The sequence below is a fragment of the Larimichthys crocea genome, chromosome X (assembly GCF_000972845.2).
Source record: "Larimichthys crocea isolate SSNF chromosome X, L_crocea_2.0, whole genome shotgun sequence".
Taxonomy (NCBI): Eukaryota; Metazoa; Chordata; class Actinopteri; family Sciaenidae; genus Larimichthys; species Larimichthys crocea.
In genome coordinates, this window is record NC_040020.1 from 25814482 (window position 1) to 25839129 (window position 24648).

The following is a 24648-nucleotide window of genomic DNA, read 5'->3' on the forward strand; positions in this document are numbered from 1 at the left end:
TTATTGCTCATATTCTGTTTAAGACTGCTGCTTTTAACTTGAGGTTTTTATTACTTATGTTCTGCTTATGCCCCATATTCAACAAATAGTTAAATCACTATTAGTTGAGCATGAGCAAAGAGCTCATCTTTTTCATTTCCAGTGAGACAGTGTGATCCCTCACTCCCTCTGCCCTCTTCGACTCTCTTCTGTCTCTCCAAAACCTTTTTCCCATCTTTTCTTCGACACTTTGATCCCTGTCTCCATTTTTTCTCTCTCTTCACCTTTCATCCATCTTGTCCTTTGGCCTCAATTATTTCATCCCTCTATCTTTTACTCATCTCCTTCCCTCCTCCTCTTCTACTCAGTAACGCCCTCCCCTCCTCCCCTCACAGCTCCGCCCGTGATTAAAGCTCCCAACCCTCTCATGGTTGGTAAAGCACACAGACTGAGCTGGTCAGCCTCTGGCTTTACTGTAAGCAGCTCAGATAACGTAACCAGAGCCATATGTGCTCACACACACACATATAAAAACACCAAACAAATTTCTCCCAGCTTAAGACAGACTGCTACATCGGATGGTCTTTTCCCTTCCATGGATTATGTCTGGAGATTTACATCCCTCCAACCCCCCTCACTTCCCCTCTATGCCCCATGTCTCCCTGAATGATTCCCTATGAGCTATTGAGCCATTAGCCGTGGTATGGATCTCTGCATATGTGTGTCTGAATCTATATGTGTCTATAAGTGTGCGTGCATATCACTATGTGTGTGTTTGTATGAAGGCAGGGGTGTGAAAGCTGTTAGCTACCGACTTACGCAGGCGGATATATGGCACAGGCCAGTGGTTTTACAGCTGTGCTTTACTTCCATTAGGTTAGGCACTGTCAGACAGCACCAGGTGCTACGGGCGAACACATGTACACACATACACACACATAAGCTAATGGGGCTTGTGTGAATGAGATGGGCATTAGTGTATCCGTCTGGAAATGGGGTATATATAATCCTCAACTATGCCACTGCTTTTGACTTAAATTGATGATGCACATTAATGCATATACACAAGCTTGCGCAACACAAGCGCCCACACAACTATACAGTACTGAACAGAGGCGGCCATTCACTGAGAATAAAACATACACACACACTTAACCATATTATGAGTAAATATTTTATGCAGTGGGTTCACCACAAGGACATCAACTTTACACCAGAGATTAAATATACAAATCCTAACCCACACACTCATACACCACTTCACATCCACCGAAACACCTACAAATATTCATACATGTCCCCATGTAACCACAAAAAATAAACACAGCACGTATTACTCTGTCTGAACACTGTGTGACACACTTTCTCTGTCCCTTGTTACTCAGAAAAAGAGGACATTATCTGCAGGAGATGTACATGTTTTCGAGTGTGTGCATGTGTATGCGCATGTGTTTGTGAGTCCCAATGCTGTGAGAATTAGAAAAAGTTTCTATCTGTGTCATTCTCAACAGTTTATTGCCCACTGGCTTTCTCACTAAATCTACATACACACCAACTCTTAAATTTAATGGTGTTACCGGGATGTTATGCCTGCCTCTATTTGAACTGGATAGTAAAATTTACATCCAGTACGAGTAGGAAATAGCTGGAGAAATGAGCAGAGGACAACAGAAATAAAAAAAGGAAAAGATGTTAGATGTTAGAATAGATGAGCTTATTTTCTTCTTGTATGACACTTTAAGTCTTGTCTGCTTAAAATGTTGTGCTGTTTTGCCCGAGGCTAAAAGCTGCACAAATGGAGGAGGGAGACACACGAAAGAGGCTCTGTGGGGGAGACAGAGAAACTTTGCATATTCTCGAAGTAAAAAGCAGGTCAATACCAGCTGAGGCACACATTTCCTACTGCATATGTTCTTTATGTTTGCCTCTTTAATAATTTATTCACACTACTTCATTGGTCAATTAAATGTTTTGCTGCGTATCAGAAACTGTGCTCCAGAACAAATTAAATGTGACACTGATGACGTCCTTATTGTTGTAGTTTGGCGTGCAGAACACTGACTGACTTTAATTTAATGATAAATATGTTGTGATGAACACTGACACGCTGCATCAAAGCAAAAAGTCCATCAGTTTATCAGTTTGTCTGATTTAAGGCTGATTAGAGCTTGGATGTAAGTGCCAGTTATAGCTGATCATCCTCTGTGTTTCTCAAACTAAACAGCAATATTCTTATAGAAGCTTGACACTCAGTGTTGCCCAATTAGTCTTTCATGACTGTAATATAATAAATGTTTAGTATTTAGTATTTTAGCATGCATATATCTATTATATATCCATGACTTCTAGTTAAAGGAAACATTGTATGGTTAAATCCTGCCAGGCTGAGTTCACAATGTCAGAAATGTCTATAAATGTTTATTGTAATGTTTATAATAGAAATGTATAACATAAAACGGCTAGCAAGGATATGTATCTTTGATCAAAAGGTGCATTACGATGATGAAAAAAATATTATATGGCTCTCACGGAAATACATTTTAATATATGTGGCTTTCATGGCTCAGCCAAAAAGGTTCCCGACCCCTGATCTATTCATTGGTGTGGAAGGAGGCTGACCTGTTATTTTGTAGGTTAATTAAAATAACGCAAATGAATAGTGAAAAAAAAAAAATAATTAACATCACGATTATAAAATGTAGTAATGTAGTTTCTATTAAATACTATTAATACAGCTTTGTTTAAAAAAAAAAATCCTTGCATTGGATCAGGTGGGATTCAAGGTAGAGTTTTAAACATATAATATATCATATATTTCTCTACTCTGACCTTAGCAGATCACGTTTTCCAATTTATTCAGTCTAGTAAGCTTTTAATTGCACAGGCCTTGTATGAAGTACACAAACACTAGGTTTTGGTGCGCTGCAGATCTATCATATTAATCTCAAATAAACCTTTTGTTTCTCTTTAATCCTGCAAACAGTTAAAATAATACATCTATGTATTTTATGTAAAACATGCATGAATGAGTTGAGTCTGAAGTGAATCCATAAAAACATCACTGATATCTGCTCAGGTACATGTAGAACTCCTCTTCCAGAATATCGACTAATACACTTTTTTCACAGCAGACATTTTGTTTTGTTTTTGAATTAATGACATTAAATGGCTGCCTTCTATCTAGGTGAGTCAGACGCAGGATGCTGGCATTTTGCATGCTCACTTACTGACATGGTTTACTGAGACACCTGATGGAAAGAAGCCAACCCTAATGTTTATATTTACGCCTTTGTTTTTCCTGCTCAAGATGTCTGCCATGGCAAATGTTATTGGGACTATGCAGCATATGTGCACACAGCAAGAAACGACATTATTGTATTTTTCCTGCTACATTTTCTGTGTTGATAGTGGGAAAAAAAAAACCTTTGAGCAAGATGAAGAAATGCCTATAATCATTGTTATTTTGCTGGGCAAACAATGAGCTCTTCCTCATGTCACAGAGCCTTTCTCAGTGCAAGCCTTCTCTCTGCTAATGCCCTGATGTTTCTGGTCTATAATATAAAGTAATGAATCATAGCTGCGGCCAGAGTTAAATACAAATACAAATGCAAGGTTTATACATTGGGCAACAGGACAAATCCCCTTTTAATCTTTAAATCTCCTCATGAACTTTTGTGCTGCTATTAGTGTGGGTGTATAACAGAAGGAAATAGTGAGAGATAAAGTATTTCTATCACACATTTGGTGTTAAAGTCATGTGTCTTGGGTCTGACTGAACGACTGGAATCGACTTTAAGTTCTGATGATGCGCAGAGTTCAACTCATTTATGCATAATCTGTGTTTCTTCTGTTAATGCTTTCTCTTTAAAGACGGTGATGGTATGAGTGTAAGTGGTGCATTACTCTGTGCGCGTGTGTGTGACACTTTAGATGGTATAATTAGATTCTTTAACAGAGTTTCTGCATTTAGAGCTTTGATCGTATTCATTTACACACTTAGTGTATGTCCATCTCCTGGAACACTTTTCCTAGTGCCACAGTGGCCCTGTGTAGTTTCTTGAATAAGAGGAAGTGAAAAAAGAAAGGCATGATACAAAGAGAAGAAGAAAATGCTGTTATGACAAAGACCATAATCAGGAAAGATCAAAATGGGAGAGTGCAGAAGCAGCTGGAAGTTCAAACTTTAATCAGAGCTTTTAGTCATCAATATTACAAACTTCTTTTTTACTCTGTGTCCCGTTCCCTCACTCTGTCCACATTACTGCCGTTTGTCATCTTTCTCATTTAGAGCGCAGAATATTTACTCTCGCCTGTGTGTCAAGTGCAACCGCCTTGGCATCCGTGACTGCTCGTGTGCGTATCTTATCCAGGCAAACATCCAGCAGATGAAAAGCAAAGAGGGGGGCGATTACATATGAGACAAACACTGAAGGAGAGATGTATCCATCTGCTCTGATAAACTGACCAGTGATGACTTGTCTGTGTGCCAGTGCTTCATTTAGCGAGGAGGACCAATCTAATCTATTCTCCAACAGCCTCTAACAGCCAACTTTGGACTGTGGTCTTGGTTGGATGCGGACAATACACCTGTGCATGCAGGAGAATAGAGGAACAGGAAGGAGAGACTGTAAAGCTGAGGTGTGTGAGTGCAGCGTTCACAGCTGCTGCTGTTGTCGCTGAGTGTCTGTTTGTCAAAACTACAACTGGCGTCTGCTTATGGTCACTCTCCTCAGCCAGACAAAACCATGTTTGTGTGTGTGTGTGTGTGAGTGTGTGCCCACCTTACAATGCAAGGCCACATCTGTTGTATTGTGTCTGAGTGTCAGGGATTCGGTGCATGTGTGTATTCAGGGGCAAAATTGTTAAGAGGCCCGCCACACCTCCTCCAACCCTCTTTCACTCTACCCAGTTCCATCAGCGCTGAGGCACCATAATTTCCCCCATTAGTCTTTTCTCTTGGGATAAACATGCAAACACACACACACACACACACACGTGCGTGCACACACACACACACACACACAGATATAAAACATCTGCACATCCATCTATTTACTTTTCAGGCCAAATCACACTCTCCCTTTTACACACACTGGCGCACGCAGACAAGCAGAGCAGTTAATTTCATCATTTTTGCTGTTTAGTTCACAATGTGCAAAAGACAGAGACTGTCAGGGAAATGCACACGCATACACGCGGTGTCACGTAGACGTCTACAGCATCGAGGTGATGAATATAAATCAGTCATTGCAAAGGAAATGGGTTCCAAATAAAAAAAAGGGCCGCACCCTTTGCCATCGCCTTGTCCCTATCCAAGCTGATGGCAACATACGGTATACTCTATATCACACACACACGCACACACAGACACACACTTAGATACACAAATTAGGGTGTGTGGGTGTGCATACACTATGCCTTTTGACTGCAGAAAGGTTCCAGTTTATTCAGCCCCAGTTTGTATAAAGCAGTGTGACCAAGTCTATTACAGGCTAAAAGAAATCTCTATTTCACACACATCACAGCGTGTTCTACATTGACAAATGGTTTCATGCTTTTTTAAGAAAACACCAGTGACACAGGAGTGTGACTTCACATGCAGTATTGTAAAGAATGTGCTGCATAAGGCTGGCAGCAGTCACTTTGTATACCAGATGTGTGGGTGTGCATATCATCCTCTTACCTCTGTGTCTCAGCGCTGTACTGACCCCTGCCCACTTGATTGACAGCACAGAGTCTGAACTGATAGGTCCTGGCAGGTGTGAGTCCGCCCACCGATACTGCGGTCACCGCAGGATCGACCTCTGATAGGTAGACCTTCCATGGTGAGTCTAGACAGAAGACACGAAGATTAGAGGCTGATAATATCTGGCTGAGGCAGGACAAACAGAAGCACGAGGACACTCAGGACCCATAAATCAAAGGAAAAAAGTGAGGAACCGATAAAAGAAGTAAGGTGGGAAGGTAGAAAGGAAGGTTGACTGGAGAGCATTATAAAAGGAGACAAGTACCACAGGATGCAACAAGAAAGAAAGTTTGGAGGGAAAACGGGATTAATAAAGAAGCACAGATGCTTGTGTATACTGTTGCCAGCTTATCTTTCGGTCTTTCTCCTGAAGACACCAAAGACAGATGCACTATTATCTTGCACAAGCCACATGCGTATCTGCGTAAGTGAGAACGATAGTGTGTGCGTGCCATGTATGAAAATACATTGTATTTATAATGGCCCATTCTCTATAAAATACAACCCATAACATCTAATATACAGCACACACACACACACACACAGCTGGTAATCACTGTGCACAAAATTCACATCCCTCACTGTCTGAATTCAGTTTGTACCAGACGCTTAGACGCTTTTTTTATCATTATTTTGGCTATCATTATCTTTGTAGCTGCTGAAATCGTGACGGTCATATTTCTGCTGTCTGTTCTGCTGCAAGCAATCAGATGAACATTACTTAAAATGTCAAAATATATTTATATTTGTCCAGCTGATGGTCATGTGCCAAGTGCTTGGCTCTGCTTGTAACATTCACCAAACCAACCCCTTAGCTTACAGCAGGAATAAGAGCTGCTCTACATCTCCCTCCAATCTGTTTCTCCTGTCATTCTTTTCCTCCATCCCTCTCTCCCCTCTTCCTCTATTTCTCATTTGACAAAGAGCCAGCCTGCTGTTACAACATCTGTGGCAGAGAGAGGGTGAGAGACACAGAGAGAAAGAGAGCGAGAGAGCGAGAAAAGGTAAGGGAGGGAGGAAAATAAGAGTTTATTTATAGGGAACCTGGATGTACATTTACGCAGCAACACCATTCTCCATATGTCTGCCTCTTGTAAATGAGTGTGTGTCAGTGCCTGGTAGACAGCAAGTGAACAGATGTTTGCTGCTCAGGGACTATAAAGTATGCCCAGACACACACAAACATACAAACACACACACGTACTGTTCTCAGAGAGCTCCAGCAGGTAGTAGAGAAGTGGGGAGTTCCCGTCAAAGGGGCGTAGCCAGGACAGGAGGACGGAGCGGGAGTCGGAGTCATTGAGACGAGCAGTCAGAGAGCGAGGAGAGTGCGGCAGCTCACTGAAAGAAAAAAAGTTAAACTCAAACATCATCTATCCAAGCCTTGAGAGGAATAAAACATTCAAGGAAACACCCTCAGAGTTTGATTCATATCTCTCTCATATTTGTACTCTAAGTATGACGCCACAGCCGGTATGCAAACTGAAAACCACCTACTAGCTCCTCACTCCATGACAAGCTGTGTTTTCACAGGGGGTTATTTGCTGGACTATTTCTCAGTTGTCAAGCTACCAGCGGAGACTCCAGAAGTTACCGCTCCAGGGCAAGAAACAGCACATAGCCTCCGTAAAATCATGGACTTGACACTTTTACAATTCTGTTTTTATATGGATTAAACAAATGAAATATAATGTTTTAATTTGTGAGATTTAGACCCTCCACTTCTGCTGCTACTGGCTACTCGTGGGTAGCTACATATCTAGTGTTCAGACACGACACTGCTCTCATGTCTCGACAGCAGATATAAATCTTCTTGCTTAAAGTTTGGCAAGAAAGCAAATGGGCATATTTCCTAAAATGTCATGCTATTTTTTGAACATCCAAAACATCCTCAACATCCAGACAAAAGAGTGTGCCTGAACATGTAATTACACATTTGTGGATTCATGTTTCATAAACCAGCGTGTGACAATGTGCCAAGACTTTTCATTAGACTGATATTTCCTGTCTAATAGCTTCCATGTTTTATGTGTTTTATTTTTCTATTTGATATGTGTGTTGGAAAAATGTTGGCTCTGACACCCAGGTTGGTATCTGGATCTGGTCCAGGATCAGTCGCAGTGAGAGAAATGAGCTAAATATGGCCGTGGTCTGCATATTTTTTTTATTGTCGTATTTTATTTTGTAGCAAATTTGGACCACGGCAAATATATTTCAGCACATCAATTAAAAAGAAATTCTCCAGACATTTGGCCATTCCCTGTGGATTTCCCTGCTATGATAATACAAAGAAGCAACACATATATATTCAGCAATAAAGAGTGCCAACACATTTTGATTATACAGATTTTAGTGCATCATAAAAAACACTTGGTAAGAGTAGAAGCCGATCTCAGTATGTGAAGGCTACAGGTGATAGAAGTGATTAACAGATCATGTCAAAGAATAAAACATATTTACACTACAAGCATGACAAAGTGCACGTTCCCTTGTGCCTAGCTTCATTTCATATTCATGAGCTCATTAATTATTTCCAAACAATCACGGACGTGTTATTATCCTCTCCAAGACGGTCTCCCCTGACTTGTTCATTTCATCAGATTAGATCAAGAGAAACGTTTCAGTTTTTGTTTTTGCTGTGTGCTTTTACATCTTAATATATAGGTGGGAAAAGAATATGTAATATACAAATGAAGAATATGACGTAATGTCAGAGTGGGCAGGAGAGTTGCACACCGCCAAAAAGAAGCAAGGGGCGGCGGTGACTGAGGCAGAGAGGGAGCATGGGGAAATGAGAATGATGTTTTCTTTTCTGAGCTGACATGATCATATTAATTAATGGATGAGCTTAGAGAATGTTAGAGCAGCTACCTTCACACAGCCCACACAAAACACACACACACACACAAGTAGACACACGCACACTCACGAACACATGGATGGGTCTTGCGGGAGTTGAACCAATAACCTGCTGGTAATTAGTCTGTCTCCTCAGCCGCCAGCGTCTGTTAGCCTCCGTGACCCATTGATACTGAGCTAACGAGAATGTCAGTCACACACGTGGACGCACGCGCTCCCACGCACACACACACACACACACACACACGCTCATAGAGAAATCCCTTCTTTCCCTACATATTTTTGTTCAGCCATAAACAGAGACCCACTTCCTCCCTCTGAGTTTGACACGTGTAACCTCTCATCGCTGTATAATTTAGAAGGATGTGGACTCACCTTTTATCTCTCTCCTACCCTGCAATTGTATTAATATATCATAAGTGCCTTTTATAAATATATTATACAAGTGCCTATTACTATATAAATGCCGCTACCTGATCGAGTTCTCCCACAGTCGCTGCAATGAGGCTGCGTGAGCTCATGAGATACTCTTGAAATATGTGTGTGGCATGTTTTCATCTGAGCTTCAGGAATGCCTGAATGCATGCCAGACTCACGATGTGACATGTGTGGAACGACATGAATGCATGCATGCACAGACACTTGTGCGTATACATTTTACACTTTACATTGATATGGCTGTGGTTTCACAGAGCAGGGAGTGTGCTGTACACGCAGATAACAGATATGACCGTACACTACTATCACTACTGTCTAATAGTGACTCGTATTAATTAGCCACATCCCGTCACCTTACAGTTTTAATGATACAGGGACATCTAATTGGTTTAGAAGGTGCCTGACCTCTGACAGAATATATTATTATCGGAAACAAGCAGTTATTTCATTAAGACAGCCGCTGAAATAAGCTGATACTAATGCTTTCTTCATGTATGGCACTAAATTATCTATGCGCCGCTTCTCCTGAATTTCATGTTCTCCACCTTTTTTTCTATAATACTCAATCCAGAGGCTTCTTCCCTGTCAATCATATCTGCAATTTAAATCAGAGTACTTGCTACGGATCGGAGCTTGCTTTGTTTTCCCACTTGATTGCAGCACAAAAAGTCAAAGTCGTTATTGTGTCTAATCACTTGAAGTAAACAAAGCACACGTTTATTGGATAAATGCCTGTTCTGTGTTTCATATTATACAAATATGAATACCACATAAATGCTTTGCAAATCTAACAAGAGGTGATAATGAATATAGTATTTAAACACTGTACATGTACAGCACAACAATCTCTGAAATGTTCTGAAAAGAAACAGAAATACACTCATCCTGTCACAAGTTAGATGAGATGATTGAGCCCACTCGTGCGGGCGTATTAACCTGCAGTCAGCAGGTGATTAACCTGTTTCCAAAGTTTTCAAAGTTTCCACAGATTGGAAACAGAAGGAAACAGCTAGCCTGACTCAAAAAAATCCCTCTACAAGCACTTCTACAGCTAACTAGCTAACATCTAACAATCTTTAGATTTGTTTAATCCGTACAAAAGCTGGAGCTCTCATGATTCTTTGAACTCACATGACTTCGAGGCGTGCAGAGCGAGAATCGTTGCCAGCCTGTGATGTCACGGTGCAGGTGTAATCCCCAATGTCACCTGACCATGTCTGGCCAATAGTGAGGGAACCCTGACGCACAGAGACTCGACCTCCACTGGTGGGAAGGACCAGCACACCACCTCGATCCCACTTGAAGCTGCAATAAAGGAGGAACACATGTGGTCTATACTGTATGTACAGAAACTAGTAAAAAAAAACAGCTAAGAAAAGCAGATAACCTACAAGTAAGTACAGTATGTACCTGATATTGACTCTGGGGTCATGTGTAGCATTACAGTGCAGGATGGCAGTGGTTCCTTTGATAACACGCCGATCTGTTGGAGGCACTGAAATTACCGTACGACCTGCAAAACACCAGAGAGAAATCCAGAGAAGAAGAGAAAAATGAGTTTGAAGAGGAGGTGGGACACAGGTGGGATTTATTTAGAGGCTGAAATTAAATGTGTTTAGTCGTCTCTTACATTAACATGACACACTTACTGTATATATGTCTTATTTAAAATGTGTACATTCAAATGCATGCTTCTCCAGGGTAATGAGACATTAATTAGTCTACATCGTAGCCCTGAACCATCGAAGCTAAACGGCACACAAGCATGCTTCCTCAGACACACACACACACACACACACACACACACACACACACACTTCTTGATCTATCACATTATTGGTGCTTCGTTCCACTCAGGTTTTAGCCATTTCAGGTTTTAAAGCCGAGAGAAAAAACACGCACTGGGAAAAAATAAAGGTGTAGCATTGCAGAAGGCATCTCTTATGTCCCTAACTTAGTCATTGTATATTTGGGATGTGATCAGGCGGAATATCACAGTGCTTAACAGTCGTTAATCTAATTTAATGTTTAATTGAAGTGTTCAATCTGAAGCAGCCAACATATAAACATATCTGAACCTGCCAGTCATTATGTTTACCAGCTAATCAATCATACCTTACCCGGGCCAATCAGATGATTATTTCACCATTGCACTAGCCCGCTTTGTCAATAACCAATCACACTGCTGTTCAATAGCCTGAGTTAATGCAATTGGACAGCTAAGGATAAATTAGTGTTCCATGTCTGTTTTAGTCTGTTTAGCAAATGTATATTGAGCAGTTTAAGTCTATAGTGTGTGTGTGTCTTACTCCAGACGGTAAGTGTGGCGGTGGCGTTGATGGTTCCCTCCGAGTTGGAGGCGATGCAGGTGTATTCTCCTGAATCCTGGAAGCTGATTGGCTGAATCTCCAAACCACCTGACTGCAAAAGCGTGAACCTGGGAACCTGGACGGAGCCACTAGCTAAGACCTGTGATCCTACAGAGACAGGAAATAATAAAATAGCCTTGAGGTGAACAAAAGTAATTAGGTCATTAAGCACATTTTCTAATTACGAACACATCACGTCAGTGTGTTTGTGTCTTTGTGTGCATGATCAGAGTGTGTGGTCTATTACCTTTACTCCAGGCGATGGCGGACTTTGGAGCGCCGGTCGTCTGGCAGGTAAACAAGGCTGTGTTGCCATCAGTTACTGTTTGGTCAGAGGGAGGGAATGTAAATGCGGGGGCCGCACCTGAAACACAGGGAGGGAACATGAGAGGAAAGAACACAGAGAAATAGCTACAGAGAGAGAGGAGACTGGTGGAAAAAGAGTGAAGCTTAGACAGGCGAAGAGAAAACAGGAGAGTGGAAAAAGAAAGGATGACAGTGTTGATCTAAACACAAATGCTTCCTATTTGATCAATGGAGGCTTTATTCATTTCCTGGTGCTACAGTACGTGCGTGTGCATAAATGTGATAGGTGATGGTGAGGAAGCTCAGTGGCGACTTTTAATTATAACGTTGACTAAACAGAACATAACTCCTCTGAGACAAATAGAACTGTAATATATATATAATGTGCAGACTTCTGCAGCTGACACGCACTGCATATCATAAAATCAAACATGTTTTCAACAAACAAAATAGTGTTTTGTTTCAGGAGGGGCTGTGATTGGCTAGTCATATTACCAAAACTCTTTTGGTAATCGCTTAATTGGTTTTCAGGCAACACAACCAGCTTCTTAAGTGTGATGACTTCTTGTTTTTCTTCATCTTATTCGATGGGAAACATGATATTTCTAGTTTTTGAAATGTTAGTTTGTGCTTTAGGAAACCATGATGGGAATTTTCAACAATTTTTTGACAAAAATGACCTGAACTTAAAAAAAAAAAAAAACCTGAACCTCAAATGAAAAAATAACTTAGAGATCTTCAGTTGCAGCCCTCAAAACAATTACAGCATATCGGAGCAAGGAAAGTGACACAGAAATATGAAGCAGATGAAGTAGGAGTAGAGCGCAGACACATGAGAAAAAAAGTTAAAGGGAAAAGGGTTGTAGACGTGTAATCACAAGTGTGTGTTTTGTCGTGTGTGTGCCAGACAAACTCACTTGACACAAGGAGTTGTGTGTGTGCCTGGGTTTCCCCGGCAGCGTTGCGAGCCAGGCACTGGAATATTCCTCCATCTCCTGGTTGCACCCTTCGCACCGTCAGCCCGGTTGCTGCGGTGACCTTGTAACGAGGGTTGGCCAGTTTGGAAAGAGGCACCGCATCCTTAAACCACTCTATCCTGGGCTGGGGCACGCCTACACATGTGCATGAACACCAAAAGCGAACACACACGCACACACAGGGAGGGAGAAATTTTCAATTTCCTTAATAAGAAGCCAGCTGACCTCAGTGCTGAGCAAACTCCCACTAAAACAGCCTCACACACTCTTTTCACCAATCTGTCTTCTCTGTTATCTACTCCCTCCCTATAAATATGCATGCGGTCATAATGACTGCTAATAATATATTGATTGGAGGGTGTGGGTGGTAGGGTAAGGGTGGCAGAAGGGGCCAAAAAACATTCTGAATAAAATATGTGGGCAAAGGAGTAGCACAGAGAATATCTACAGTATCAGCTCCCACCTGTCTGACGGACATGCTAGATATGACAGGCAGGGGGCTCATGCAATTACTCTGTCTCAACCCTCCACACCAGGATGTGTGTGAGTGTGTGTGTGTGTGTGTGAGCGAGGGTGAGATGAATTCCACACTTTTTCTCAATCTGTTGGTGTCAAACTTTCACAGACATGTGTGAAGTATTTTTCACCCCTTCTTGTCTCGCTCACTGTCACTCTCCACTCTATCTGTCTTTCCTCCTTCCCTCGCTCCTTCTCCCGGCCTCCATTCTTCTCTCCATACCCTCAGGCCTCTGCTATTTAATTACACTGCCACTGTATCAGATTACTGAGGAGGAACATAAACCCGCTCAGTGTGTGAGAGAGAGAGAGAGAGAGAGAGGGAGAGGGAGGGAGGGGTAGGTTGCAGTTTTTAGAGCTGTGTCCACTCCTGCTCATAAAAATGTTTTCATGTAATCCATTTAAAATAAGAGTCATGAACAAATGCAATTTATAGGTTTGAAAAGTGTACTGTCACACATTCTGGATGACACCAAACCTCAGCATAACATAAGGTCGATTCACTTTGAGACTCCCTGGGCAGTGGGTACTTTAACAGTCTCTATCAAATGTACAAAGATCAGACTCAACCTTCTTCAAATGGACCAACATTTGCTGCACAGACATAGACATTAAAATATAATGTTTTTTATGTAAGGATACACCACAATCAATTCACACACACTGACTGGCAAGGAATGTAGAGATGAGAAAGTAGGAGGGATTTTTTTGTCCTCGAGAAGGGTTAAATCTGGGGCAGCTGGACCTCAACCCTCATCCACACCAAAGCTTAGGTGACTTGACCGACTGTCATTCACACCAGACCCCAGATGACTGTAACGACCTGGACAACATTCGTCACAACAACAATGAGCACTAATGAAGTGGAAACAATGGCCTGATCTACGATCCTGCCAAAGGCTAAATACCTGGCTTTCCCCACCAGTCAGTCTGAACGGAAGAAGCCACTTGGATGAGAGATGAAATGTCTTCACATCTAAAACTAAGTCCAGTTGCCCCAGATTTAACCCTTCTCGAAGAAAGAGGAGCTGGATGACTGAGAATCTTCACAGACTTCTAGACAGGATTTTAAAGCATTTCTTAAGCTTTCTCCTTTTAAATTCTTTACACGACTATTTCTGTCAGTTTTAGTGAATTTTCATTACGATAGAGTGAATCATCATGAATGCCTTTGACCTGAGACTGTCAAGAACTGAGCACCATTATCCCCATTTGTACAATTCATTGTCTCTTGCCCGTCTCTGTGGCTGCAGGCTTTTTGAGTGAGGTCATTTCCTATGAGTTTAAACACCTTTGGTCTTTAGATGTGATCAGACGACATGATGTTTTGGGCTTGTTTAAAGCTTTTAGCTAGTTTTTTGTTTTTAATTTAATGTGTATGTCAAAATAATACTGACATCTTCATGTGTACATTGAGAGTCATTGCTGTGATCATCTCTCCTCTCTGTACTAATGCCAACCCGGTATCAGAGAAAGAAGATAAAATACAGCACAGTCCTCATTTTGTGCAAAAATGCTTTTCAAAGTTCAAACAAAGCTCATTTGAGGATTCAGTAGTCTGAGGGTGTCAAATCAAGTGGGTATCTTCCAAAATGATGGTGCTTTTAGCACAATATTCTCTGTTTGTATTGCTATCCATCCACCGCAGCTCAGCCTGAAAACACTTTGGTAATGGTAACAAAAAAAACGCAGAACGCTATGTCTTACACTGGAATCAGATCTCTTCACAGCCAGCATGGACAGGCAAAATGATTACCATAATGAATAAATATTTCAATGTACATTAAAGTGTATGAGTACTGTTTTCTCACGTGTGAACTAATCCTTTATATATGTATAGTGACATGCGGAGTATACCTGTAGCCAGGCAGGGAATATCTACATTCCTGTCGAGATCAGCAAAGATCTTTCTCTTAGGTTGAGCAGTCAGCGAAGGAGGCTCTGCAGAGAAGAAAGTGTAAAGCATTTAAATATACAACACATTCTGTATCAATATATGGATAAAATAACATCTCAAACTGAACAACAAAAACTAAGAACAGCAGGGATGCTGTGTGCAACACGTTTGAACCACCAATAATAAGCCCTCAAAAAAAGCTAAAAAAAATGTCTTCAATCATTTAACAGTTAAAAAAAAAAAGAACTGAGAGTTTGCCCTCTCCAAGTATTTATTTTTTAATAGAGAAAATACTTGGTGTAGCAGAATAAAAAAAGGGTCCCCCTCATGGCCTAGAGTATCTTGAGTGTCATTGTAACGCAGAATTTCAGTCTATATGCCCTGTGAAATGACTTCTACACTCACAGAAAAACACAGTCTCTGAGTTTCCCAAGGGAAACAATCCCCCTTTTTAAACTACTCCATTTCCCTGCCAATAACCGCTCCCTCTAAACATCTTCACCAGTGTCGCTCTAAATGCTGACAGCGGCTCCGAGACAAAGCTTCCCTCAATTTGAAAGTGAATATGTGCCTTTTGGTGTATTACTGTAATGCTACATGTTATGAAAAAATTACCACCTCCTGCACACGCTCCATTTCTTTCAAAAACATTTGTTAATATTTAGTGAGTGATATTGACACTGCAAGCCCAGAAGAGGAGGGAGAGGGGAGACGGAAAGGCTAATTCATTTTCAGTCCAGCATCTCTGGGAAAAGTGGCAGCCTGTTCACTGAAAAATGACTTTGAGGAAAATGAAATGTCCGCTAAATAATGAATGTGTAAAGATAGAATTCCTCCCAAACAAGGGGACAGCAATTTAATACAAGTTTAATTCCTATACTTTTATTCTAAGGCATGCTTAATAAAAACATATAATAGTACGCTGGCATTAAATGTTATACTTTAAAGGGGGAAAAAAAGAGACTAAATCCCATTGCTTCACACAGTGAATGGGCAAACTGAAACATTGAGAACAAAAAAAAGAAACTACAAGTTAGATCAAACTGTGTGTGTGTGGACAGATTCACAGTAGAGTCCCATGTTGGTGCTGTACTTATTCCACTTGAAGTTCTTTACTGCTTCGCGGTATCTTTTAAACCCACATATGCGCGCATCTCCTATCTTTATTGTGCACGGTGGAATTCGGCACGATTTTTGACAAGAGAACACGAGAGGCGTGCAGCGGAGGGAGAAAAAGGGGAACAAGAGATGAATAACAGCCACGTGGCGTGACACCGATAACACAGGCGCATTAATCGCCTTCAGTCAGGTGAGTGCGAGGACCTAGACGCACAACAAAACACGTTCTGGTGTGTTTGGGTGGTTGGGTTTAGAGCTTTGAGCTTCTGTGGATTCCCTGCAGTCTGCCTGCAAAACAAAGATGGAGAACAACAACAGCTATAATGTTGTTTGCACCAGTAGTCGTCTGTACAGTATATAACACAGACTCGTGGTGTCATACATATTCCGATTAGTGGATCTGGGCAGAAAAGAAATGAAATTGAATAATGAATACCTTTGAGGCTGTCTCCTAGTTTCACACAGACACATAGACTATTCTGTTTAGGAATTCCTTTCATAGCATCAAGGTCTGTTGTGCCCATAGCAGAAAAAGAGGATCAGTACCAGTGTATTCATCAGTCTCTACTCTGATACATATGAATGCATGCAGACTTTGTCCCTGTCAGGCAAGCCTTAACAGTCCTGTTGGTCTAATGAAAGGACAGTAAGGTAGAGGCGGAGATACAGGGAAGAGAAAGTCAAAAAGAAAGAGGCAGACAGAGTACAAAAGCTGCTGGTAGATAGTAAGGGGAGTGGGCACAGAAAGTGAATGAGTGGGGTATAAATATTCAGACGAGCCTTTTCTGACTAGTGAGTATTCTGTAGGCGTGGGTAGTTTTTTCTCTCCGTGTTAGGTGCTCCCGCGCTCCGACAATCAGAGCAGATCAAAAAGACGCTGACAAACTGGGGGAGAAAAGTTCGGCTTCATCAATCACACGTTCCCTGCCTGCGTGTACGTTGTTTTCTATTTACGCACACATATCGAGGACAGGAGTGGATTGTGACGAGGCCGCTCCTGTTTGAGTGCTTTCAGTGTTTCATTATTGATTGGTGACTCCAGGGAACAAAACTAATTTAGCTGCCGGGCAAACAGACGTGTGTCTTGTGACGCCATTCTGTGATCGTGTGTAAGTGTAGGGTACACACATGCATGGCTGAATTAGTGTGCACGTGAATGTAACAGCTGTTTGTGACTTTAATGGACAGTTTATTGGTGAGTGTGGGCAACGCATTCTGCTCGAGTAGTCTTGTAGTTGACAGTCAATGCCCCGGGTGTTCACAGTCATGCTTCCAGCAGAAGTAAGAATAAATGGAGGAATAAACAGAATAAAACACCGCCTGGGGAGAAAAATGTGCAAGAAAAGACGAGAGCAAGGTTTAAACAGAAATTAATGATACGTGTTAAGGGCATAAGGCTTCATGGGTCAGGCCTACCTGGTATAATCGTGGGTAATAATGTTAGACACTGTGTGTGTGTGTGTGTGTGTGTGTTTGTGTGGGTGTGTGACTGACTGCCTTTTCTCTTACCCATTACAGTGAGGTGTGCCCTTGCCTCCACAGGTTTGGCAGTGCTGTTGCTAAGCAATGCTTCACAAACATATAACCCTGTGTCAGAAGAGGTAGGGGCAGGAATAATGAGCCGATGCCCACTGGCCAGCCGACGCCCATCACGTTTCCATGACACTATGAGGCTGTCCACCGGTCTGGGAGGAGACGAGAGGAGAGGAGAGGAGAGGAGAGGAGAGGAGAGGAGACAGAAAGAATGGCAGGAGTGGGGTGGATTGCAGAAAAAGGGAAAAGAGTGACAGAAGGCAATTACAACATATTAAATCCATCAGTTTATGTGTCAATGAGGCAGGAAATGAATGATGACAGTGTGTATATCAGAGCAGTCAGCTCTACTCAGCATGAAGAGCTTCAGTCAGTTACTCTGGATGTTAGAGAAAGGGAATGAGTTTTCATGTAAAGTGAAATTTTGCTATGGATAAAGAACATCAAAACTATGTTGTTTTTTTTTCCCTGCGTGTGTTTATGTAAGACAGCACTAATACAGCATTGTATCTATTCATGAAAGTTTCAGTTTTTCGGTGCACTTTCATGCAACAGTTAAATTCTTGTAAGCGATCTCCGTTGAAATTTTGCAACTGATTTAGTAGGACAACAGCTAATTATGTAATCAGCAGCTGGAGCTGCCTTCTAGATGCAGCTTAAAAGACGCACTTTAGTTATGGGATTTGTCCACAAATAGTAACTACAAAAATAAATCAAAGCGATGCAAATACGAATCCTCATTGCTAAAATATTTTTTACAAAACATATAAAAACATTAAGCTGCAATTAAACAAGCAAGAATTATTTAGGTGGTTAGAGAAGTTTGTAAAACAACAACAACAATAACAAAAAAACATTATTACACAAACAAGAATCAAACAGATGAAATGAAAGGATGCTTGTCAAGTTAAACAAGTGACTATCTAAAACACATTAGTTTAAAGATCATTAATGTTACATTGTTCTGTTTTATTATAAATGCATTCTTTTTTTTCAGTTAAGAGATTCATTAAGAGATGTGGAAAGAGGTGACAAGCTGGAATTTATCATTTGTATGAAAAAGTAAGAAAATGTGCATTTTGAGACATGTTTTCTGTTGCACAATATGATGTTTTATGTAAATCCTGTTAGTTTAGTAAAAAGCAATCAAAATAATTTAGTAAAAATAATTAAAATCCATCCATCCATGTCCTGCAACCCATTTATCTACCGCTTATTATCAGGGTCTCAGGGGGCTGGAGTCCATCCCAGCTGGCGCTGGGTGAGAGGCACAGAACACCCTGGACAAGGTGCCAGTTCATCACAGGGACGTAAAATAAAGCTGCTAAAAGTCACGATGGAGTCACATAACGTCACCTGTGAGGTCACATGTCGTCTGTGAGGTCTGAACAATGAGGATGTTTTAACGAGCATCATGTTGTCTGTCAGGACTGTGACACTTCGATGGTTGAGGACGATGAAATAGTTGCTGTGTTAAAGACGGTGAGGACGGTAGCCGACAGACTTTAAAGGTTTACGGAATAATTCAAGATTTCGATGAAACGGTTGGATGAAAATGCAAACAAGCCCACTTAATATGCAGTCCAACTGTAAGTAATATAATAAGAGACAAACTGTGCTTTGTCTTTTCTTCAGGCACAGTTGAGAGCATGTTGCTTCCTCTCTCGGATGATACACCTCCCTCGAGGTATAGACAAAGTTTGATGGAGAAGTAATTAAACTTACTGCTAGGCTGATACGGTACGTCAGAATTTGAATACTCTTACTCAGTGGGTCCAGAACACAACAAAAGAATCCAAAATTTACCCAAAGACTGAAAAGCAGATTTTACAGCCCTTAGTAGTAGGCCCACTGGCACTGCTTGTTTTCAATCAAACTCCTAATTATTTTAGTACTCTACCAGGACTGCATTGGTGCATATGACTGATTAATGGTTAATGAATGTGGATAGCAGATGCTTTTAGACTTCAGCACTGCACGTGATATCACTGATCATCCTCTTCTTTTTTAACCAAACTTCAATGGACTAGTCTCTCTGCATCTTTTAGTGGATGTTTCAGGAAGAGTCCCTGTGGAGTAGATTGTTTCTGGTAGAAACATTCAGACTGAGCTGCAGTTGTAATACCTATAGAGTAAGTCACTTGGTGCTAAATGTAAAAAAAAGTGCAGTATAGAGTTTGTATAATGGGAAAACACCCTGCGTTAAGAAGGTCCCAACATGCTAGTCACTTGTTTTTTTTCATACCTGTTTGTTTCATACTTGGCTTTTCATATTTGTTCATACCGTGAGTACTACCCAGCAGTGAAGTGCTGGTCAAGTGCTGCTGAAAAAACATTTAAAGTGACTTCAGCTCTCACAGAACAGAGCAGCCCGACCAGCAATATCTTAATAATACAAAACAAGAACATGACTCATAAAAGAACATGCCTCTGAGAGCGTATTACAAAATGTTAAGTATTGATAATGTTCTCCTTGGATGTAGCTGAAAATGCAGTTTTCTTTTAGAGCAGCTGGTTGAGCTTTAGTGGTCTCCCTGAAGGAGGCAGAAAAATGTTCAAATTGTCCCTGCAGTTTTTTTCTCATCCTCCAAAAAAAAACACAGGCAGGCATCGCAGGAGTTATATATACTGGAGCTGTACTGTTCTGACGTCACCTCCATGATTGCTCTAAAATTGGTGTAAAATGTTGCTTCAGTCTTGGCACAAAAAGTTTATCCGTAACAGTTGTTCAGAAGGAATAAAAGGACACACTAGGGGCTGTGTTCAAAACAAATACTGCACTGTTAAACATAAAGCACACATGAGCCAGTGCTCAATTGGTGTTGCGCTCATGTGGGACTCAGAGGGGTGTTAGACAGTGTGTATAAGTGATAAGCAGAAACTGATTTCAGCTACTGGCAACTTGAGAAGTTGCTGTTGCTTTGAAAAAACATCTGTTGAGTCATACTAAACTGCAACCTCGGTGTCAGTGTGTGTGTGTATGTGTGTGTGGGGGGGGCGCGCAGTATTGGCTTGGCCAATGTGGATTTGTGGGCGTCTTTAGCTTCTCTGCTGATGTCAGATGGGACTTTGATCAAACTTCTGTTTAAGTTAACTTGGTTTTGGCATGCGCATGTATACTGTGTGTGTGTGCCCTGGAAGAAAACAGTGTTGTCTACAAATAGTGTGTGCGTGCGTGCACATATGCCACAAATTTACCTGGCATTAGCAATGCACTCTAGTGTAGCCTCGCTGCCTGTCACCACTGTTGTGTCTTTGGGTCCAATCACAATCGTTGGAGCCACAACTTCTGATTCAGGATCTGTGAAAGAGAGAGGCAGAGAGAGAGAGACGTAAATCAGACACAGCAACATAATCTCAAAAATAGACCACAGTGGTCTCACAATGACACACATTCACACATTTACATAATTCTACACATAAAACTATGCACACCATTACAGTGTCATGTGTTACAATGTGCTCATTTATCATAATTTTAATTCCAAACTGGCCCAAGACTACTTTTATTATCTGCCTAATTTTCAACAATGCAGCTGTTCTGAAATGTCAGAAAGCTTTGTTGTCTTGCAGCCAGTGGATTTCATTTCAGGGATCCAATTTACAAGCTGCTGTAAAAAGATTGGTTTAAAACTGTAGTGTGCATCTTTATATGTAGTATTGGTGTAGTATTTTACATGTCCTGTAGTCTTGACTAAGACTTGCACAAAGTGATACCATCTGTCAGCCTTTTCTGAGGATGATAAAACTTGATTTGAATTGCCGAGACAAACTCGATCAGATCTGTGTTCATGTTCAGTATGAGCAACCACATCGTGACCGGTCTGTCGCACCATGTTGGAAAAGAAGCTGCATATTTTGGCTGTGCAGAAAGAGTGTGAAAAAAAAAGTAAGCAAAGAGTAAATTACACCCAGCACACAAGCTTAATAACATTTGTCCAAAGTCCGTCCAGACTAACACACACAAATAAGCTTAATGGAAATATAAACAGGAGGCGATTTTGATACACTGTATGCGAAGATTAGGAAAAAGTGGAAGGGAATTACAGAATATGAAAAAATGATGAGAGGATAACAGTCAGTGACTGAGAGAGAGCATAAGACAGAATGACAGTATATGTGATTGAGAACAGATGTTTGAGTGTCAGAGTCTGACTGAAACGAAAGAGAGTTTTGATGAAACTCCATAATTCTTTCCACTTCTTCTAAACTGCTGTTGTCTCTCATCCCAGACATATTTTCAATCTTACACTCACACACACTCACACACACACACATGCACGCACACGCGCACACAATAATTCTCTCTTAAAACAATTTGACTCTTTATCAAACACACCGCTGTTCTGTCTAAAGCACAATAATGATGTATTGGAGACAGTATGACTGTGTGTGTGTGAGTTTCAGTGATAGTGTTTACAAAAGAGTACAGAGATGTGAGTATGTGAAGAATGATTTATGGCCTTAAAGATGTGTAGGAGAGTATGGTGTGCAGTATGACTCATGGTGTGAGTGGTGTCTCATAAGAAAAGGACACACTATGATTGTTATCAGGTTGAAGTGTGTAACATCTGCTCGGCAATAAAAAACTAGTATAAAAACTGTAGGACAGTCCAAATGAAATAATGTTTATCAAAGTTTTACAGAGTGTGTGAAGCCTACAGATTACTGTTATGCATGTGCATGTGCATGAACATCATTGTGTTTCCCATGGTTCCACTGTATGACCGATGAATATTCCAATAAGGGATGAAAAGGGACTACAAATTATCAGGCTAGCTCTGATAGGGGCTGGTGAAGGGTGTAAGGAAGCAGGGTTTGGAGGGAAGGCAGGGGGAGGCGAGGAGCTGCTTTGATCTCCCCTTTGAAGGGAGGAAGGAGGAAAAGGTGGTAATTAACTCTCTGCTCTTTATTCCTCATATTCTTTCCCTCTTTCTCTTCTTTTTTAATCGGAGGGAAAAAGCTGAAAAGCCATATCCCACTGTCACACAGAATAAGATATGTGGGTACCGGAAGACAGGGAAATGATAGCATACACAGACACACACACACACACACACACACACACACACACACACTTATCTGCTCAACTGTCTTGACACCTACACTCACTGCGCTCTAACTCATGGTAGAGGTTGAGTCATTAATGGGGAAGATGAAGTGAGGTGACACAAAAAAAAGAGATGGGAAGTAATAGTGGAGGTCTCTATCCCTCTCTCGCAGTTTCTACAAAACACACATACACACACACACACACACACAAAAACGTTTTGTCTTTAATTTCATTGTGTGGAGAGCAACATCTAGTACGAGTCAGGGAAGTGAAGATGGGAGGCAGGAGTGGGTGGAAGATAGAAAGAGACAGAGCGATGGTGGACAGGCAGAGGTAGACAGAGAGAGAATAAGTGTCCATTAGCTGTCCACTGTGGGAAGCAGAGGTCAGGCAGGGACTAGTGGCCATCAGTGGAGCCTTAATGGCAGTGGCGACCGCTGATAATGAGCGGATGGGGGATGTGAACCCAACCTGTTAACTTTGAGTGCGTGTCTGAGGAGAGCAGACAGATAAATCAGGACAGCAGGAACACCTGTATGACAAGGGAGAACACGGAGGAAAGAGAAAAGGGCTCAGAGGAGAGAGACTGTACTGAGTATGTATGTAAATGGGGAAAGCAAGGAGGGACTGTGCAGATGGTCTTCTTCCTCCTGGAGTGACAGACATGATGGTAGAAGTAGAGGGGAAAGCAAAATGCCATATGGTTGTGTGATCTGCGCTCCTCTTTTCCCTCTGTCAGCGTGTCTAACATTCTCTTTCTCTGGGGAAATCGCTATCATTTCATCTCGTCTGTATCTCTCATTCCCCACTCCATACCCTCCCTCCCTTATTCCCTATCATCCTCTTATCTCCTCCTTTTTGTTGTTCAAACAGGGATTATCAAATTAATCTTCCTCAACTTAAACAAGCAGAAATATTCAAACTGGCAGAAAGTGTTATTACGTGTCCGTGTGTGTGTGTGCAAACTGTGGCAGCTAAAAGGCTCCCTGTAAAGAATCGACAAAGAGAGTCCAGAAGTTTAATCTAACTCTATTGGATTCCTCATTTAGCAAATGAGAAACACCATGTGGCAGAGAGAGTAGGAGTGATGGAGGGCAGAAAGAAATGCAAGGAGGTTTGTAGTTTAACGAAGCAATATCAGAACAACAACTTGGGGCTGAAAAGCTCCATTAAAGAAAGAGGAATAAAAAAAAGAGCTGTTATTAAGTAGTTGAAAAATAAAATAGATGAGGATGTGGAGAAAAAAAACACCAATTTTATGTGCGTGTGTGTGTGTGTGTGAATGCACATGGATGTGGGTATAATTTAGCACCAGAGAGGCAGTGACTCATTGCAATGTTGCAATGCTCTCGTCAGTGCAATCATTGCTGATTGACAGTTAAGTGCTGCTGAGGTGACACAGCCGCGTGAGAGTGAGCATGCATATGCGAGTGTGTGTGTGCGTGGTATTCAGATGGAAGCAGGAATAATCCCAAATTAAATCAAGGATGGGAATGATTAAAAAAAAACAAACAGGGGGGGCTGGTGGTAAAAGGATTGATGCCGCTTTAGGGCAGACAAGAGATAGAGATGGATACATACAGGGCGAGATGAAAGGCTATTCCATCCACAGATTAGACCGTAATCCCTCGTCGAATGGATTCTCTCAGATTACATCTTGTTCTCCTATCAAATCTGCCAGTCACTCCACACTCCTATTGTGTCAGTGAGTCAGGGTTTATGTGCACGATCTTTTCTATGACTGGAGATCTGTGTGTTTTAAGCCTTTCAGACAAATCTCTGCAGAGACCTCAAGAGCATTGGGATATGCTGAGGGGTGAACTCACACACACACTATGTATTTACATGCACACACA

At 41.4% G+C, this 24648-nt stretch overlaps 1 protein-coding gene across 2 annotated transcripts in view; it reads right to left on the reverse strand.

Annotated features, from left to right (window-relative positions):
• The window catches only part of LOC104928752 (protein sidekick-1), a 218448-nt gene that overhangs the window by 59752 nt on the left and 134048 nt on the right, over positions 1–24648 (reverse strand). For both annotated transcript variants that reach the window (XM_027282930.1, XM_027282931.1), the window contains 10 exons: positions 20938–21040; positions 17716–17891; positions 15048–15131; positions 12615–12809; positions 11639–11755; positions 11332–11499; positions 10433–10535; positions 10154–10327; positions 6930–7066; positions 5663–5810 (listed from right to left, as the gene is read on the reverse strand). In XM_027282930.1, the coding sequence (XP_027138731.1) occupies positions 5663–5810; positions 6930–7066; positions 10154–10327; positions 10433–10535; positions 11332–11499; positions 11639–11755; positions 12615–12809; positions 15048–15131; positions 17716–17891; positions 20938–21040 (1405 nt within the window). The remainder of the gene's footprint in view (positions 1–5662; positions 5811–6929; positions 7067–10153; positions 10328–10432; positions 10536–11331; positions 11500–11638; positions 11756–12614; positions 12810–15047; positions 15132–17715; positions 17892–20937; positions 21041–24648) is intronic.